At 37.8% G+C, this 17,757-nt stretch overlaps 2 protein-coding genes and 1 pseudogene across 5 annotated transcripts; 2 read left to right on the top strand and 1 right to left on the bottom strand.

The window, feature by feature from the left end:
* Positions 1-3,181: 3,181 nt before the first annotated feature.
* Positions 3,182-5,907, top strand: LOC113351644 (annotated as a pseudogene).
* Positions 5,908-6,589: 682 nt separating this feature from the next.
* On the top strand, positions 6,590-7,702 carry LOC113351643 (EP1-like glycoprotein 2). Its single transcript, XM_026595587.1, has one exon. It carries the CDS (start codon positions 6,590-6,592, stop codon positions 7,700-7,702), a length of 1,113 nt encoding a protein of 370 aa, XP_026451372.1.
* Positions 7,703-7,919: 217 nt separating this feature from the next.
* On the bottom strand, positions 7,920-16,980 carry LOC113348473 (transcriptional adapter ADA2-like). Of its 4 annotated transcripts, none has more exons than XM_026592252.1 (13): positions 16,748-16,980; positions 15,963-16,018; positions 14,960-15,138; positions 14,362-14,427; positions 14,098-14,223; positions 13,908-13,983; positions 12,089-12,164; positions 11,920-11,954; positions 11,695-11,811; positions 10,887-11,109; positions 10,214-10,424; positions 9,133-9,450; positions 7,920-8,271 (listed from the first exon to the last, which is right to left on the bottom strand). In XM_026592252.1, exons 1-13 carry the CDS (start codon positions 16,798-16,800, stop codon positions 8,080-8,082), a joined length of 1,728 nt encoding a protein of 575 aa, XP_026448037.1. In that variant the 5' UTR covers positions 16,801-16,980; the 3' UTR covers positions 7,920-8,079. The 4 variants fall into 4 exon arrangements, with proteins under 4 accessions (XP_026448037.1, XP_026448038.1, XP_026448039.1 ...); XM_026592253.1 differs by having other exon boundaries at positions 11,695-11,805; XM_026592254.1 differs by having other exon boundaries at positions 12,089-12,152.
* Between the last annotated feature and the right edge of the window lie 777 nt (positions 16,981-17,757).

Here is a 17,757-nt window from a genome sequence, read left to right as displayed (position 1 = left end):
AGGATGTTTGGACACCAAGGAATTTCCGAAACTGAAAATATTCTCAAGATATGCAACGAATTTCGAAATTCGGTTTTACTAATTCCAATAAATCCAAAATTTCTGAAATCTCTCAGTAGAAAATCTCCAATTAGTAAATGTACATTACTAATTTTTATTCTCTAGAGATATGCATTTAGTGCTGGTAATTAAAGCATATAAAACCAAAAACCTTAATTAAAAGATTCTCAATTTATTTCGGTACAGGATCTCCTTGAGCACTAAGGAATATCTTTGAGAAATAAATGATAAGAGTTATTGTACGTGTTCAAAGTATGTTGACATCTCTTCACTGTAAATCCTTATTCATATTTACATGGATTTATATTCTTGGAATCGGTTATACCACACTTCCAAACAAGTTTAGAATTGGTTCACCTGTATTCCAAGATTACTATGTGTTTGATCAAACATCAAATCACATACATGGGTTCAATCGGTTCTACCAATCACTAGGATTGGTTATACCTTAATATGGTAACACTTGTGATCGGTTACACAAGTTACCGGGACCGGTTACATCAGTTACGAGGATCGGTTACATCAATTACCATGACCAGTTACCATATTGCTTGTGATCGGTCTCACCAGTTACCAAGATCGGTTACACCAATTACCAGGACCGGTTACACCAATTACAAGGATCGATTACACAACACTCTATGATCGGTCACACCAATTACTAGGATCGATCACACCAATTAAAAATATCGATCATACCATCTCATGGTGATTACTTAGGATCGGTTACACTAATTAATAAAAACTAGTCATACCAAATCATAAGTCAGACACTTGTGATTAGTTGTACCAAGATACATAAAAAAGTTACGATCGGTTCTACCATCTCACACATATTGGTAATCCAAAGATTTGCAATGAATAGCCATACCTTCCCTTTTGATTCATAAAACAAGTTCATGAATATACTTCATTTAAACAAATGTAAAACATTGTTTCCTAGGATGAAATCTTCACCACAACTTATTCACACAATTATAACAGTATATACAAGATTATGTCAATGTCATATTCTACGAAGTTCAAAAGATAAGCGTTATACTTCGTAGTCTAATTCTCTAATACTATGATCATACGAATATGACCATGTCAAGTCACTAGAGTATTGTACAATATGTACAATATATACACCTTGGCAGTTATGTTTTAAATATAGCACCACTTAAAATATACGTTAGGAATGAAACAGTTCAAGTCAATATTACTAACCTCAAGAGGAAGGATGATGTTGTCTTCGTAGTTCGCTTCTTATTCACATTCTTCAGGTCTTCCGAATAATACTTGTATGTCTTAACATTCCTAGACTATCTAATCTAACCTAAACGAAGTTGTCTTTAGTTTACAATCAAGCGACTTTAGATGAGTTTTGACATACTAAAATATGACAACCAAACTTGACATACCAACGCTTGGTGAGTTCAACCGAGCTATGCTCTAACACAAAAGTTCCAGGATTGAGATTTTAGTATGCAGAGAGTCCTCTATTTATATTGATGAACAGGTCTAGGTTATTTTCAAATAAAGATGAGTTCGTAAATTTGTTTCCATGTTTACAAATTACTTTGTTACCAAGAAATCTTAACTTCTCTATACAAATTGATCATGTAAGCATGTGAGAAGTTTTCCCTAAATCATAAAGAAGAATGTGCAACAACATATCAGTCGAAATAAGTGTTGTGCACCAACTGGTTAGCCCAAGAACAATGATTGATTTGTTCGTGAACCTTCAAGTATAAATTGATGAACAGATCTAGGTTATTTACAAACAAAGCTGAGTTCGTAAACTCGTTTCCATGTTTACGAATTACTTTGTTACCAACCAAGCTTAACTTCTCTATACAATTTGATCATGGCATATGAGGAGTTTGCCCTAAATCATAAAGAACAATGTGCAACAACATATTAGTCTAAATAAGCGTTGTGCACCAAGTGGTTAGCCCAAGAACAATGATTGAGTTGTTCGTGAACCTTCAAATATAAATTAGAGTTTAATAACTCTCAACACCAAAACAGTTTTTGAACATTTTGTCATCTCGGAGTTCAGGAACTTTTCCAAATCATTGTGTGTACTCAAATACAAAAGTATCCATGGACCTCTTAAAATCAATCCTTTCACGAACTGAACAAATCTTCGTGTTCTAAAGAATTAAAAAGTATCCAGTAACATCTTAAAATCAACCAGTTCGCAAACTGAACAAATCAGTTCGTGTGCGCGAGTTAATTAAAGAATAATTCATAACTCTTATTATTTATAAGTTCCAAGTTCGTGAATATAAAAGCTAACTTGACGACTCCTTATGAGCTTAATATGCAATTGCAATATGTCGAACAATAAATTGCTCTCAATTTATTATGCGATAAGTTGCTTGAATGTAAATTTCGAGTTTTACCATGTAAGAGTTTGATATTTTTTTATTGCAATGTTCATCACAATATTAAAGTCTTACAACATGTAGACGATATAGAATGGTAGATAGTATGAGAAAATAAGATAGTCAGTCTTCAGATACCTTTGTTATTGAAGTTTTTGTAGACGTCTCATTTGTTCTTTACTCTTGAATCTTCAAGGTCGAGTGGTGAATTCAAAGTCCGAGACTGATCTTGGTAGACTATAAATCAAGTTGTAGTTTTGATCAACTAAATTTGACAACAAACTTGACATACATACGGTTTTGAGTTTGTCCGAGCAATGATCTAACATGTGTCGTCAGTGGGAGGATTGATGAGAACAAGTAGAGTGAATATTTTCCAACTGAGGGAGAAACCAAAATGATCCTAAAAAGCCTTGATCTTGGTATAATAACCAGAATGATCCTAGAAAGCAGTGGCAGATTTCAATCGAAACAAAAACGCACCTTTAAATCTTTCAATACAACATGAGAAGATTCACGGACGATAGGATGGACTAAATTAAGCATCCAACTTCTGACGAGATCTTCAATGTTTACAATGAGACTCGAACCCCCGATCGGGGGTTAAAGTTTAGAAGTCTTAACCATCGGGCCATTGGAGCTTGGTCGATTTAGGTTTTTGTTTTCACGGATACAACTTATTTGAGATTTTGACGCCGGAGAACATCGACCAGGAGCGTAGAGTGTGCATCTTGGTCTAGTAAACGTTAATGGAAAACAAGGATACAGGGAAAGCTTCTACTGAGGATCTTGAGATGGACTACCTTCTTGCAGATGAAGATGAAGAAGACGTAAATAGAGACGCAGAAGATAGAAATGGAGATGATGATGCATTTACACTTAGATTTCACGGAGAGATGTATCCTTTGGATTTCACAGAGGATGATGCGTCTGGAATTGAACCCTATAAGAAATTTGAGCGCCTTGAATATGAAGCCTTGGCTGCAAAAAAGCGAAAACTGCTAAATAACCGCCCTCGTGATGGTTCTGCAAAGAAGTCGAGGCAAGAGGATGATGATGATGATCATGTTAGGAAAGTCGATGAGCTGATGGGAGGGATGGTTCCGTGGAAAAAATCAAAGAAGATGAAGAGAAAGGGTAGAAAGAAGGGATCCAAAAACAAACTTAGCGGTGAAATCTCTGAAAAACTTGGTGAGGCTTACATCTTTTTTGCTAAACGGCAATATGAAGAGGCAATACCTATACTGATGGATGTAATTAAGCATGCTCCAAATTTATCTGAAACTTACCACACTCTTGGCCTTATATACGAGGAATTTGGAGACAAAAGAAAAGCCATCAACTTTTACATGATTGCTTGTCATATGGCACCAAAGGAACACTCATCTCTCTGGAAGAGGCTTGTAGCTCTGTCTATAGAGCAAGGGTATTCTGGCATGGCTGCATATTGCCTCTCTAAAGCAATACAGGCCGATCCTGAAGATTTGGGTCTTGGATTGGATCGTGTAGCACTTCACATTGAGCTTGGAGAGCATCAGAAAGCTGCGGAAGAATATAACCGTATAGTCGGACTGTTTCCTGAAAATGTTGAAGCGCGAAAGACGGCTGCCAAGATGTTACAGATGTGGTCAGGTGGAGAAGTGCATCAGCATTCTGGAAGACTACATGAAAGAGAGAATGTCAGAAAATCCAGACTGGAGTGTGATTGATCTGCTGGCCACCATACTCATGGAAAATAATGAACATTTTAAGGCACTTGAGATGATTGAACATTTTAAGGAGCAGTTGCCACTGAGTTTGAGTGTCAAAGCAGGAATTTGTCATGTGCATCTTGGAAATATTCAACAGGCTGAGAATTTGTTTATGAATTTGCAAATGAAGCATAATGGAGAGAACGCTGGCTTAATCACAGCCGTGGCGAACGCATTTAAGAATCTTGGGCATTATGACACTGCATTGAAGTATTATTTCTTGCTAGAAGGAATTGATCGAAACGGAGAGGGTTTGTTGCATATGAAAATTGCTCAGTGTTACTTGTCATTAAAGGAGCCAAGGCAAGCAATTACGTTCTTTAAGAAATCTCTGGGTACAAAGGCAATGGAGGGAAATGTTGATTCTCGCCTAACTTTGGCTTCTCTTCTTATTGAAGAAGACAAAGAGGATGAGGTGATTAAATTGCTTTCTCCTCCAGAGGATTTAGCATCATCAACAAGTGATACAAGCTCAATGCCTTCTAAACCTTGGTGGAATAATGCGGAAGTTAAAATGCAACCTGCTCGTGTTTATCACTCTAAAGGAATGCTTGAAGACTTTGTTGAGGCAATTTTATCACCTGTTCGTGAAACACTGTTTATTTTGAACCGCAAAGTTCGATCAAAGAAAAGGCTCTCAAAACGCGACAGAGCAAAGTTACTAGATGACGGGCACCACGCTGATTGTGTAGTTCGTGGCATTAGACCACTAGCAGCACCTTCAGAGCTGTTAAAAGCTTCTAGAGCGAAGAAGTCACTTCAAAAGAAAGCAGCTCTGAAGGAGGAGAGAAAGGCGGCTGCAATTGCAGCGGGCCAGGATTGGCACAGTGATGATTCTGACGAAGAGTCTCCGCAGCAAGCACTGGGAGAGCCTCCGTTGCCAAAACTCCTAAAGGACGTCGAACATTATCAGCGTATTTTAGATCTGTGCAAGGCGTTGACATCACTGCGAAGAAATTTGGATGCCCTGGAGATTATTAATGACAGTCTAAGATTAGCAGACAACACAATTCCGCTTGAGAAGAAACAGGAGCTTCGGTCTCTTGGAGCTCAGATAGCATACAACACTACTGATCCAACGTCGGGTTACGACTGTGCAAGATTCATTGTTCAGCAGCATCCTCGCAGCTTTGCGGCCTGGAATTGTTACTGCAAAGTTATTTCCAGATTGGAGTACAGGTTGGCAAAGCATGTTAAGTTTCTGCATAATATGAGGTGCACACACACTGATTGTATACCTCCCATGATCATTTTTGGGCATCAGCCAACATCAAGCAGCTGCAAGAGAGTATCTTGAAGCATATAAACTAATGCCTGACAGTTCATTTATCAATCTGTGTGTTGGGAGTGCTTTAATCAACTTAGCACTTGGATTTAGACTTCAAAACAAGCATCAATGTCTAGCACAAGGCTTTGCATTTCTCTTTAGCAATTTAAGACTTTCCGAAAGCAGACAGGAAGCGTTGTATAATGTTGGTCGGGCTTGTCAACATGTTGGTCTGGTTACTCTGGCAGTTTCATATTATGAGAAAGTGTTGGAAATTCGGCAGAAGGATTACCCAATTCCTAAGCTTCCTAATGAGGATTCAAATATTCAAGAAACTAAGAAATTGGGTTACTGTGATATCCGAAGAGAAGCCGCCTACAATTTGCACTTGATCTATAAGAAGAGTGGTTGTCTGGATCTAGCTAGGCAAGTTCTCAAAGATCATTGTACTCTTTGAAGATACAATGTCATAGTAGTCCTCCTGGTCGTCTATTACTTTTCCTTTCTGACTTGAGTTTCCTTGGCCTTTCTGATCATGTCAAACCAAGTGATGCAGAACTAACAACTTGTTTGTTTGCAGCTGACTCGGCGTCTGAATCTGAGTCAACCCCTGACTCGGACCGAGTCAGCAGTCAGACCGTTTGTTTTCCATTTTGAGTCAGATCTGACTCGATCTCTGACTCAGACATAACCCCTGACTCGGACTCATTTGAGTCAGGTAACAAAATACCCCTGACTCATGGGACCAAACCACTGACTCAATTATTTCCGAGTCAGATGAGTCAGATCTGACTCAAGACAAACATATCGACTCAGATCCAGATGAGTCAGGTGATTTCACTCAGATCCAGATGATTCAGATCCAGACGACTCAGATGAGTCAGGAGTAAACAAACATGGTGTAAGTCTTGGTTATGATATCAAGAACTAAGTTTATTTATTGCGCTACTAGTCCATTTGCCTTCAAAGCAACAGATCTTGTCCCCTCGGCTTTGAATGCAATTCTTGACTTTGGGAGCTATACAAGTAAAATATTTGTATTTAACATACACTACTTGTGATTTAAAAAACTATCTCATTTCAAGAATCTATAATATAAAGAAGAACTGAAAATCTTTTAGAATCATATCATTATCATTATGGCTCCTCAGATTCATTTGCGTTTCGTTGTGTTAATCTTCTTCTGTTGTTGCAATGTCTTAGTTCAATCTCAAGTTCCTGAAAGCCAGACTTTCCAACTCATAAACCAAGGGGAATTGGTAAAGGCGGCAAGTGAATACGGGTCGACTTTCCGTGTCGCAAAACCATATGAAGATTCTCACAAATACATAACACACACATTCGGGCTATATTTCTATAATGCTACTCGCAATGCTTATGTTCTTGGCATTGGTGGAGGTCACAATGTAGGCGGCGATGTTCAGTGGATCTGGGATGCTAATCGCAATGACCCAGTTCAAGAAAATGCTACTCTCACTTTCGGTACTGATGGTAATTTAGTTCTTGCAGATGTCGATGGCCGTATTGTCTGGCAAACTAATACAGCTAACGAAGGTGTTGCCGCAATTTCTATGGGTATCAATGGGAATTTAGTACTTGGAAACATAAAAGGGAAGGCTATTTGGCAGAGCTTCCATCATCCAACTGATACTCTTGCAGTATGTCAATCACTTAAGCTTAAGGGTAACACGAAACTCGTTAGCCGTACATCGGATCGAAACAGTCGTGATGGTCCTTACAGTGTTATACTCGACGACAAAAACGGGTTCATAATGTATCAAAACACTTCAGGTAAACTTGTTCAATATGCAGGTTGGGAAGCAAAGGGTCTTTCTAATGTATCATTTCATGCTATTACAAGAATTGATCCAGTTCAACCACCACAAGGTCCAAGATTTCCAGATTGGGAACCAAAGGGTAAAACATTTTATTTCTTATCTCTAGGTTTTGCTGAAGGAATACAAGCAAGCACTCCATCTAAAAGATATATACTTAAAACAACAGATAATTCTCATCTTCAGCACTGGTCATTTCTTAGATTAGAAGCAGATGGAAACCTTGTAGCTTATAGCTACATTATACCAAGTAGGCAGCCTTATTCTGGTCACTGGAGGAAAACGTACGCATTCTTTGGAGATACCGTGAAAGAATGTGCATTAAGATCAAAATGTGGTTCATCTGGGAAGTGTTATGGGCGACTTTGTAGCGCTTGCCCTCGTAATGGTTCATTAGGCTGCATGATCACTGTATGAAGAATAAGATATCATCATTTTCTTATTTAGCTTTTACCATCTTTTATGAGATTTCAGAATGAAATTATTGAAATGGCATCTTGTTCATATAAGATATCATCATTTTACAATCTTTTATGTTCAAAATTAAGCAAAATATTATGGTTTATGATTAAACTATGCAAGAATTAGTCTCATCTCAAGACGTCTTCAGCAGTTGTCTAAACTGGCAGAATTATTTAATGGAAATTTTTTTTTATTGAAATGGCATCTTGTTCATATAAAAGTGTTATAAGCTTACAAGAAGTAAAAGGAATACATACAATGATACATATGTGGAAAGGGGTGTACAATGGCAAGCAACTGTTGCAGGGCCCTTCCCAAAGACAAAAAATAGTTTATATTTGAGCGATCCCCTTTTTTACAAGCATATCATATACTCTATCAATTTTACTTGGGTCTACTTTAAAAAGTCGATAAGCATCAGCTGTTTTGGTAATGTTGCCACTGAAAACCTCCTTTGACATAACTTCCAGCATTTTAAGATAATGAGAAGGAAGCAGTTTGGATTCGCGGCACAATCTTTGCTCCTGCAAAAACAGCAAAAATAAACTGAAATCAGAAAGCAATTCTGGAAGAAGAAAAAAAAAGATTCCTGCTCTCAGACCAACAAACGGTTACATGCATGACTTTCTGTAACTACTTCATCAGGTTGTCAGTAGAGCAGACTATCACATTTGACTCCTATTTGTGTACATGAACCAACCAAAACCCACCCACTCAATAGGTTTCAGTTCTAGGTTGTTATATAAAGCAAAACAAGATAACGAGCCCTAAATTTTGATACGTTAGACTATTCATTTAGCTCCAAGTGCAGATAACAACCCCATAAACAGCAGTCACTGGAATCCAAGAAACGACCTGATTGATGAAATTCAAGCACTCGGATGTGGTACCTGGAGGTTATGCTCTAAGTCACGCTTAAAATGTTCAGATTTATCAGTCAGAGATCATCAAAAATTTAGACAGATCTAAATTTGTTGGTCAAAGACAAAATAGGAATAACTAATCCCTTTAAGAGGGTGCTTGGAGTTCAAGAAGATTCCACAATGTGGTAACAGCTTAGAAAATCAAGGTGGACCTGGGAAGCTCATCAAACATCTCTTTGAACATGAGCCAACACACTCACCCTACTGTGTTCCCATGTTTTATTCAGTACTAAACAGACAATCTGTTGATGCCTTATAAACCTGGGCAAGGAAGACGTGTGACCGATAGGGACTTTAAGAAACTAACACAGTTCTCGCAATTGAGGTTGTGCCTAATGTCACTCATATGTTGAGATTGTTGTACCCGTGTTAAATGCGGATCAATAAACTAGCCCTCAGTAGTAGCCTAAACTTGAAAAATCTCAAGACTAAATATATCGCAACGAACAAGTACAAACTTACAGCATCAGATAGTAGATCAGACCCAGGAAGTCCTGTGAGATCCCAATCATCCAAACAACTTGCAAAACCCAGTGCCGGCGCTGTAGATAAACCTTTGCCACCAGATTCGAACCCGGCGGACCCTTTTAAACCACCTCGAGGACTGCTGCCATCAGGTTCGTTTTTGGGACGGTTCACCCTTTGCAGAAATTTACCACTAGCCCCAAGCTGAGAACTTTCCTTTCCTTTGAAAGCGCTTTCCTCGGCCTCCCTTTTTCTTTTCTGTTCATGATATCTGTTTGCCTCAGCTGATGTGCGACACCCAGCAGCTCGGGCTTCCTACATCACATTTAAGAGATGAATTACAAGAGGAAAAATGACCTATGATAACATAATAAATGACAAAAAGGTTTCAAGGTTTGAAGAACCATATAATCGTTGGCGCACTATCTTATTTTTAAGAGGGTGACTCAAAAGCAAGTCATGAGATGCGTAAAATCAAAGGAAGACTGGGATATCATGTATAGTCAAAACTTTAAGCTTAGAAATATATAAAGAAAAACGTTGCTCTAAAGTATCTAGGACGTGGGTCACTGGGTGCCAAACATTCTTTCACCAAACAGATGATTATGGACAAATAAGAGGCATCACTTTCTCAATGAAGACTCCACATAATACTAGTACTGTTAACTCCACTTCACTGGCCCGAGCTGGCCCAACTCAGTCTCTGACAGATCGAATAGTCTAGGTTTAGATTATCCATGGGAAATAACAGCCCTGGCCCTTGATCACATTTAACGGCAGAATCTCTTTTAGTTCTAGACGAACTGAAAAGCCGGGATTACCCTCCATACCTCATTTCCTTTTAAGATGCTACTACTACTACACTACTTTATTTTAAATTTTAATACATGATACGAGTCATTAGATTCAGTGATAATATGACTCAGTTTGATTTGCATGCATGTAGCTTTGTCAACCACTATTCATGGCATACCTAAACCACTTGCTAATTCTCGCAGGAAAAGTTCCAGGGTAGTTCGGAAAAGAATGCTTGCCTGAACCAGAACTACTAACTTTCATTGTCAAACAAGCAACATACCTGAAGTTCTTGAATTTTTTTCTTCATTCCGTGCTCCTCAATAACTGTCCTTATGAGTTCCTCGTGTTCTTCTTTCGAATGGAAGCGCATGTAAACCTTGTAACGTTGATATATCTCTCTTTCTTCAGGAGAGAGATCCTTCTCCAGCGGATCAGGGTTCAGTAAATTTCTTTCCAATATAAAGTCCTTCCTACGCTTCCTCTCGTCAAGCCTGCCAAGAATCTGTCAGTACATTTGATCTATAAGGAAAACGAATGTAATTCACCTCAAAGCAGGTCCAACATGGGAGGGTCATAAAAGCAGAATTTCTACTACAATAATGCATTTCACATTCTCTACTACAATAGTGCATTTCACATTCATATTCAACTCTTACTGTAACATGTCAAGAGTCTCATAGTGATTGAATGTTCCACTTTCATGATACTTCGCATTCACACATGCAATATATAAGCATGTTTACTACATGAAAATTGAAGTTATGAAGTACAGATGAAATTTTCCTTGAATAGAAGTGTACAACGGATGCGCTATACTCATAGAAGAATGTTTCTCAGGGATGCATATTAAGTAGGGTTCATGATGACATTCTATCACAGACGTACCGAAAGACCCCGTCAAACATTATATACTAGCTATAATGCCGTGCGATAGAGAAAGAAAACGAGTATACCTATTCAGATAAATACGCAACACTCGCAGCTTAAGTTCACACTCGGCTTCAGTATCCGTACCCTTGAACTCCATCTCTGCAAGTGACTGCTCAGCATCATTGTCATATTCGGGTTCAAACTCATGTCTTTTGGCATTATAGCCACTTAGTTCAGTCATAGATGGACCCTCTTCTCTGGCAGGTATAGGTTTCTTTCCCCCAATACTTCTGTCCACATGAGAATCTGGCAGCAGCATATAGCAAAATAAAGTTACCTTGTGAACCATTATAAGGATTAGCGCTATAGACACTGAGAGTATAGACACTACAGGTTTGTCCAATTGCAACTTAGTAAAAGATGTTACCCTGGTGAACCAATTTAAATGTCCAATTGCAACTTAGTGAAAGATGTTACCCTGGTGAACCAATTTAAATCCCAAAGGAACGCCCACATGGCCCACAAGGAACTGGTCTCTATCTCCAGGAAGCCTATAAGAAGTAACCAGTAAGGCCTTGAAAAGTTAAGGCCGCAAAATTCAATTGTAGGACTACCTGCCCCATGAACACTTAATATGACTTGAAACCTAAAGTTCGACTTCTCTCTGACGATTCTATATGATGGAAGGGAGACCCAGAGCTAAGAGGAAATGGAAGTTATATGCAAAAGCTTGTTCCCTCAACTGCATTAAGCATATAACAAACAAATACTTCCCAGAAGACTTAAGGCTAAGAGCAGTACGTGATAAAGCTTTGAGGACTGAAGACAAGAAAGGTTTGTTTCCTAAGTTTGCTTATCCATCTGTAACTCCAAGTTTCCAAGTAAACTAACCTTCCACTTTGACCAGATCTGCTGTCTCTTTGATTTGGGCCATACTTGATGCTTTCTTAACTGCACCTGCTGATGCTCTATTGATGCTGCTAAAACCAGTCCCAGAATCATCTGATGCTGAAAACAAGTTTGTGCTTCTTGCATTATTTACAGCATACATGAAATTATCTAGTCTCGTGACCAACTAAATCAGATTGCTAGAGAAGGAACATTGAGATTACATACCTGCAGTTAAGCTAGATGGTGATTGACCTTCAATCCTGAAGAAGCAAACCGAATTAGCAATTTCGAAGACTCTAATAAAGAAAGAAAAAGGCAAAAAAAAAAAAAGAACGGAAGGGAAGGGAAGGACAAGCAATCTTCTACATATAACATAATAAGATATTGATCATACTTGACTCTAGAGGGAGAGAATGGAGAATCTTCTTTCAGCGTGAAATCCCCAAATGTAGGAAATCCTGTGGCAGTCACTGTAACATTTAGAACAAAGAACTTTTTCTTTTTTATTGCAAGAAAACAAAAGTTTACTAAATAATACAAATCAAGGAAAAATGAAGAAGGGAAGATAAGCGAAAACATTTAGCGGGGATCAATAAAAGATCCTTGATCTATTTCAAGCAAGTATTCTAGAAACCCAACTTGAACCGTTCAGCATTTAAATGTTAGATATGCACAACTAATTTTCTCAGAAGTCTCTTTCTTTAAACTCAAAAACTCATAAGATCATCTGTATCTATCAAATCAAATGCACCAGTTTGAGAGCATGCAGAAACAATTGGAAGATGATCCTCCCTGGCCTTGATCTACCAGTAAAAAACATATATTCATCGGGAAAGTACAAACAATGCATATTAGGAAGCGTGATACATGAGTATTTTAACAGAACTACATTAAGATTTTACCTAGTTAAAGGCCACTAAGACAAATGCACTGATGCCAAATAGGCTATGTTATGAATGGTGGGGGAATAATGTGTAACAATAACTATCAAAAGTAACTAATAAATGTTATGTTCTTGACATAACTGATAATTAGCTTAATAAATGCCATGTTCTTGACATAACTGATAATTAGCTTAGGATTTTCCATAGTAGCTTGCAAATCTTAAAATGAAAAAGATTCGCAAAGGATTTGGAAAGATTTGTTTTTCGTTTACTGTTGTTACATAATTAGCTTAGGGTTTTAAAATATTAATGTATGACCTAATGAAAAAGATTTTCAAAAGATTTTGGAAATGTTTTTTCTCCTTTTTTTGGCACAAAATGCCACTTTGGGGCCTTGGCCTGAGCGCTTAGAATGGCAACGCCTGAGCGTCACTTTTTAAAAGTGGCATCTCTTCACCCACTGCGTGGCGCCCAGTTCAAAATAAGGCCACTTTGGCGCCTAGGCGGCGCCTTTGACAGCATACCATTTAGGTGCCTTGTCAATTATTCTGACGTGTAACGGACTAATTCACCTCGTCCCTTTTAAGTTAAGTTAGAGCTAAATACTTTATGGCTTTCTACATCAACTCATAAAATATAATAATAGGGAAAGATCGAGGTTAAACATTATTACCAACTGGTATGTAATTCACGTTCTTAACAACTGTAACACAGATTCAAAGCAGAATAATGTAGTAAACGTTTTGAAGTATCCCCATTAACATGTTCATACCCAACTACTAGGATGCCCACATTGTCAAAAAGTGGTAACAAGGAATTTCAACACTAATAACCACCATTCAAAATGGAGTCTAATCTATATTCAACCAACAATTTCCGGAACAGTGAGACTCAATTTAACTATCATCAATATTAACTTGCAGCTTTCTAATAGCTTTTCATGTGAACAATAAGATGTGGAAAATGACATGGTTTGCATGCTATCGAACTGATCAAGCATGTCATACTGCTAGCATATGGAGACAGAACCTAGACATAGAATATATTTGATATACTGAAGGTGCTACTATCACCATGGTCCTCACTAGTATAGCCACCCTAGTCAAATATGTATGAAACGCTAAATCAAGTTCTTTATTTAATGTTATCAGAAATAATATCTGCTGAGAGTAACTTCAAATTCTAACAAAGAACAATTGACAGAAACATAATATTGAGCAATCGTAAGGGGTGATTGATATACATCAGTTGAATTTAGTTGAAGCAACATCAGGATAATTCATGAAAATTTGAAAGAATTAGCTGCAGAAGCCATGACCCATGACTAACCTTTCTTGACCTCATTGTGTCCCTTTGCCATAGCAAGAAGCTCCTTTCTGTTCTTTCCGACAACATGAGACATGTCCTACAAAAGATTATTACTACCATTTTTTTACAAGTGATAATTATTATTACTGCATAGAAACATACGTGGCTGATGCCCTTGGAAATATCAGGTAAAAAATGATATATATCTTACAGGGAGTGGGAAACACGGAGAATTCATATAGGCAGTCGTGAAGTGATCAATACATAAAGCTTTACTCTTCGTACCAACGTGCTCTGCAATTTCTGCCCAGTTACCTAATCCATACATTTCAATACCCTACAATGTGAAAATTGTGCAGGCATAAGCTCCCCCACGTGGTCTGTACAAGCCTTAAATGTGGATGTGATGATTCCATATTGATTCACGTAACTGTATGTGGATTCATATGGATGTTATGATATGTAAAGGAAGTACCTCTAGAAGCAATATCTCTTCATCTGCATTCCAATCTGGACAAATAAGGGGAAATGACAAATTGTCCTGTTGAAGAAAATAAAATGGAAAAAGAAAGGCAAGAGAGTTAATAAAGTACAATACTCATATATAATCTGCAGTAGATCATATAAGATGTGAGACAACCAGTTGCAATCGAAATGGAGAATTAGAAAACATATGACCAGAAATCGCTGCCAAATCACTTAACAGTAAACAAAGAGTAATAATTTTCTGAACAGCAATGATTTACATGGCATAAATTTTTTAAGCCGTTGTCTTTTAAATCCTAACTTTTTGACCCCTATATAGTCTAAAACAATCTAAACATATGTTGGTTTATGGTATATATTCTCCATATCCTGTGCACTACCAGAATTAGAACAATATTACCATATACACTTTTTTGACAAGAATATGCACATCTCTAATTTTTGACAGTGAGTACGTTTCACACTAAGTACACACATTGAACAGCGTGTATCATGATAATTTGCTTCATCAAGTAGCTTAAGATGCATGTGCACAAACCAATCTAAACAGTTAGTTCAAAGGAAATAAAAAGAAAGCAGATACTCACCATAACCCTGTAAGGGTGATTGCTCTTGTGAGGTGTAACTTCAGCTCCTACAGAAAAGCACTCTATGCATAGATCAAAATCAGGACACTTTACACACTTGATACGAATCTTCCCAGAAATATCTTTATTGCAATAATTGCAGTGGTATAATGCCCTCTTTCCATCACTTGTTCCTGGAGCTGTTTCATCAAAAAGAAAAGAAAACTCACTGATGTTATCTGATTGATGCCTTCTAGATACCAAGATTCTAGGATAGTGAAGAAAGCCCATAAATGGCATAAGACATACATGACAAGTGCTTTTGTATATACTTAGTGTATAGGCATTGCAGTTCAAACTGAAAAATATTACTGGCCTGGAGGGGGACTAAGACACGCATTTTTTCAACCAAAGGCGGTGATAGGCGTAATATGTGACAAGAGGAAAAGATAACAAAACATTACCATACACTAGATAATCATCCAACAACCTCCCTAAGGACGACTTCAACATTTTTTATGGCAAAAATCTCAATAAGACAGGTGCATGGTGAATGGAGCATGAACACTTTTTCCGACATTAACTTTTTGATCTTTTGGAATACCACTACTCACAGAAGTCATTTTCAGAGGAGAAAAAACAGCATAAACTAGATGACAGGACAAGGTCAATATTCTAATGCTTGTGGTGAAAAACTTAAGGTCCTAGAAATGCTTTCAGATTGTTGCTTTGCACATGTCCAAACCACAGGTTGAGGGACTTACTCACGATAATGTGGTTCTTGATAATTGAATAGTAAAAGAATATGTGAAATGCTGGATTAGCTTGAGAACCAAAATTCGTTGACACATTAGTTTTTACAGGGTCAATATTCTAATATCGCGGTCGCCCACTGAGGAGCCAGATCCACGATCGACTAGAAACGTTTTAAACAGACTTCTCTCTAACCAATTGTGTCTTAAACTGATAACAAAAATAAAATAGGAGACTATGAAGATTTTCACATGGTTATGTTTGAACAAACCTGCACTTGAAGAATCCAAATTCTCTCCACTGCTACCCGCCCTTTTTCTTTTAGACCTAGAAAAAAAATAAGAAAATCAAGTGAATTTTCATTTCAGGGGAGATGGCAGAGAGACCAAAACAGCAAATAACTAATTTTAAAAAAGATGCACAAGAAATCCAAACAGCAATAGGCAAGGGCATGTACAGATTATCAGAAAATGCTAATACTTGAAAGATAACTACAACGTAAAAACATCTGATACTACAGAACTCCTTCATCAACGTGAACATCATAAAGCACTTTACAGGCATGAATGTTTAAGGTAAAATAATCCTCACAAATTGTTGTCAAAAATTTCAATTCAAGAACATAGACTCCTCCAGTATTGACTGACTGTACAAAATAATCCTCTAGTTGAGCTCAAAATTCACAAAGGAGCTGCATTTTCACAAAGGAGCTGCATTTGCAGCACTAAAAACCTACAAAGCCTTATGGGCATCATCCTTTGATGGTTATAACGGCACAATAAGCATTTCTTGCATACACAGGAATTCTAAATTCAAGATAATCCTCACAAATTGTTGCAAAAAATTTCAATTCAAGAACATAAACTCTTCCAGTACTGACTGACTGTACAAAATAATCCTCTAGTTGAGCTCAAAATTCACAAAGGAACTGCATTTTCAACACTCACAAATTATTTCCATGAAATTACGAACTTTCCAAAGTTGGGTTTTTCGGAAAAGAGCTAAATTTGACAACGGAACCGAAGTATGAATGAATTGAAGAAGGGTAATAAGTACCTGGAACTTAGATCCTCGTCTGCTGAATTAGGAACACCACGGTAACGCCCCATAGTTTTATCAAACCCTAGATTTCTCCTCTCTGTATACTATAACGGTAAACTGAAAATAGTGGTTGACGGACAAAACCCTAGATTTTTTAACAACAACAACACTTGAACTCGAGAACAAAAGTACATCAGAATCAGAGACACTCCCACGAATTTTAGAGGGATGGGGAAAAATAACGGTGTAGTCCAAAGCGGGACTAGTTTGAGCTATAAGGTCCAAATTGTTTCCAATTTTTATTATCTGGTCCACTATTTCGTTTTTTTTTTGTCTAATCTGGCTGGTCTGATCTGACTGAAACCCCGGATTCATCCGAGTCAATGTGTTTGTTTTCTGAATCAGATCAAACTCAACTGATTTAGAAATATGCGAGTCAGTGGTTTAGCTCTATAATTATAAGTGAGGGATATTTTGTTTCCTGACTCAAACAGATCCGAATCAGGAGTTAGATCTGAGTCAGGTTGCGTGTCAGATCTGATTCAAACTAAAAAACTAACGGTCTGACATCTGACTCGTGCTGAATCAGGGTCCGAGTCAGATCCAGATGTCGAATCAGCCAAAAACAAACACCTTGCCTTTCAACAGTTTATAAACCTGACCTGCGCCCTTGTCACTCAACAAGGGAACTTTAACTAGAAGCGATTCCCTAGTCGAACTAACCCTAACTATTACTACCGCTTGTGAGTGAGAAGGAAGCTGCTTCCCATTCATGGTGCAAGAATCTTCTGATAAGAAAGAGCCAGGCATGGCGCAAGAAGCAACAGCTCCATATGTGATTGTAGTCCATGGACCTCCAAAGGTTGGGAAATCTTTGTTGATCAAGTCTCTAATAGAGCAATATACAAACGAAAAGCATGCACACATACGAAGCCCCATTACGATAGCTTCGTCAGTTAACAGAAGACGGATACAGTTTGTGGAGTGTCCCAATAATATGAATGGCATGATTGATGCTGCAAAGT

Source organism: Papaver somniferum, chromosome 2 (assembly GCF_003573695.1).
Source record: "Papaver somniferum cultivar HN1 chromosome 2, ASM357369v1, whole genome shotgun sequence".
Taxonomy (NCBI): Eukaryota; Viridiplantae; Streptophyta; class Magnoliopsida; order Ranunculales; family Papaveraceae; genus Papaver; species Papaver somniferum.
Note: the sequence above shows the minus strand (reverse complement) of the source record. Positions and strands in the feature narration are given on the sequence as shown.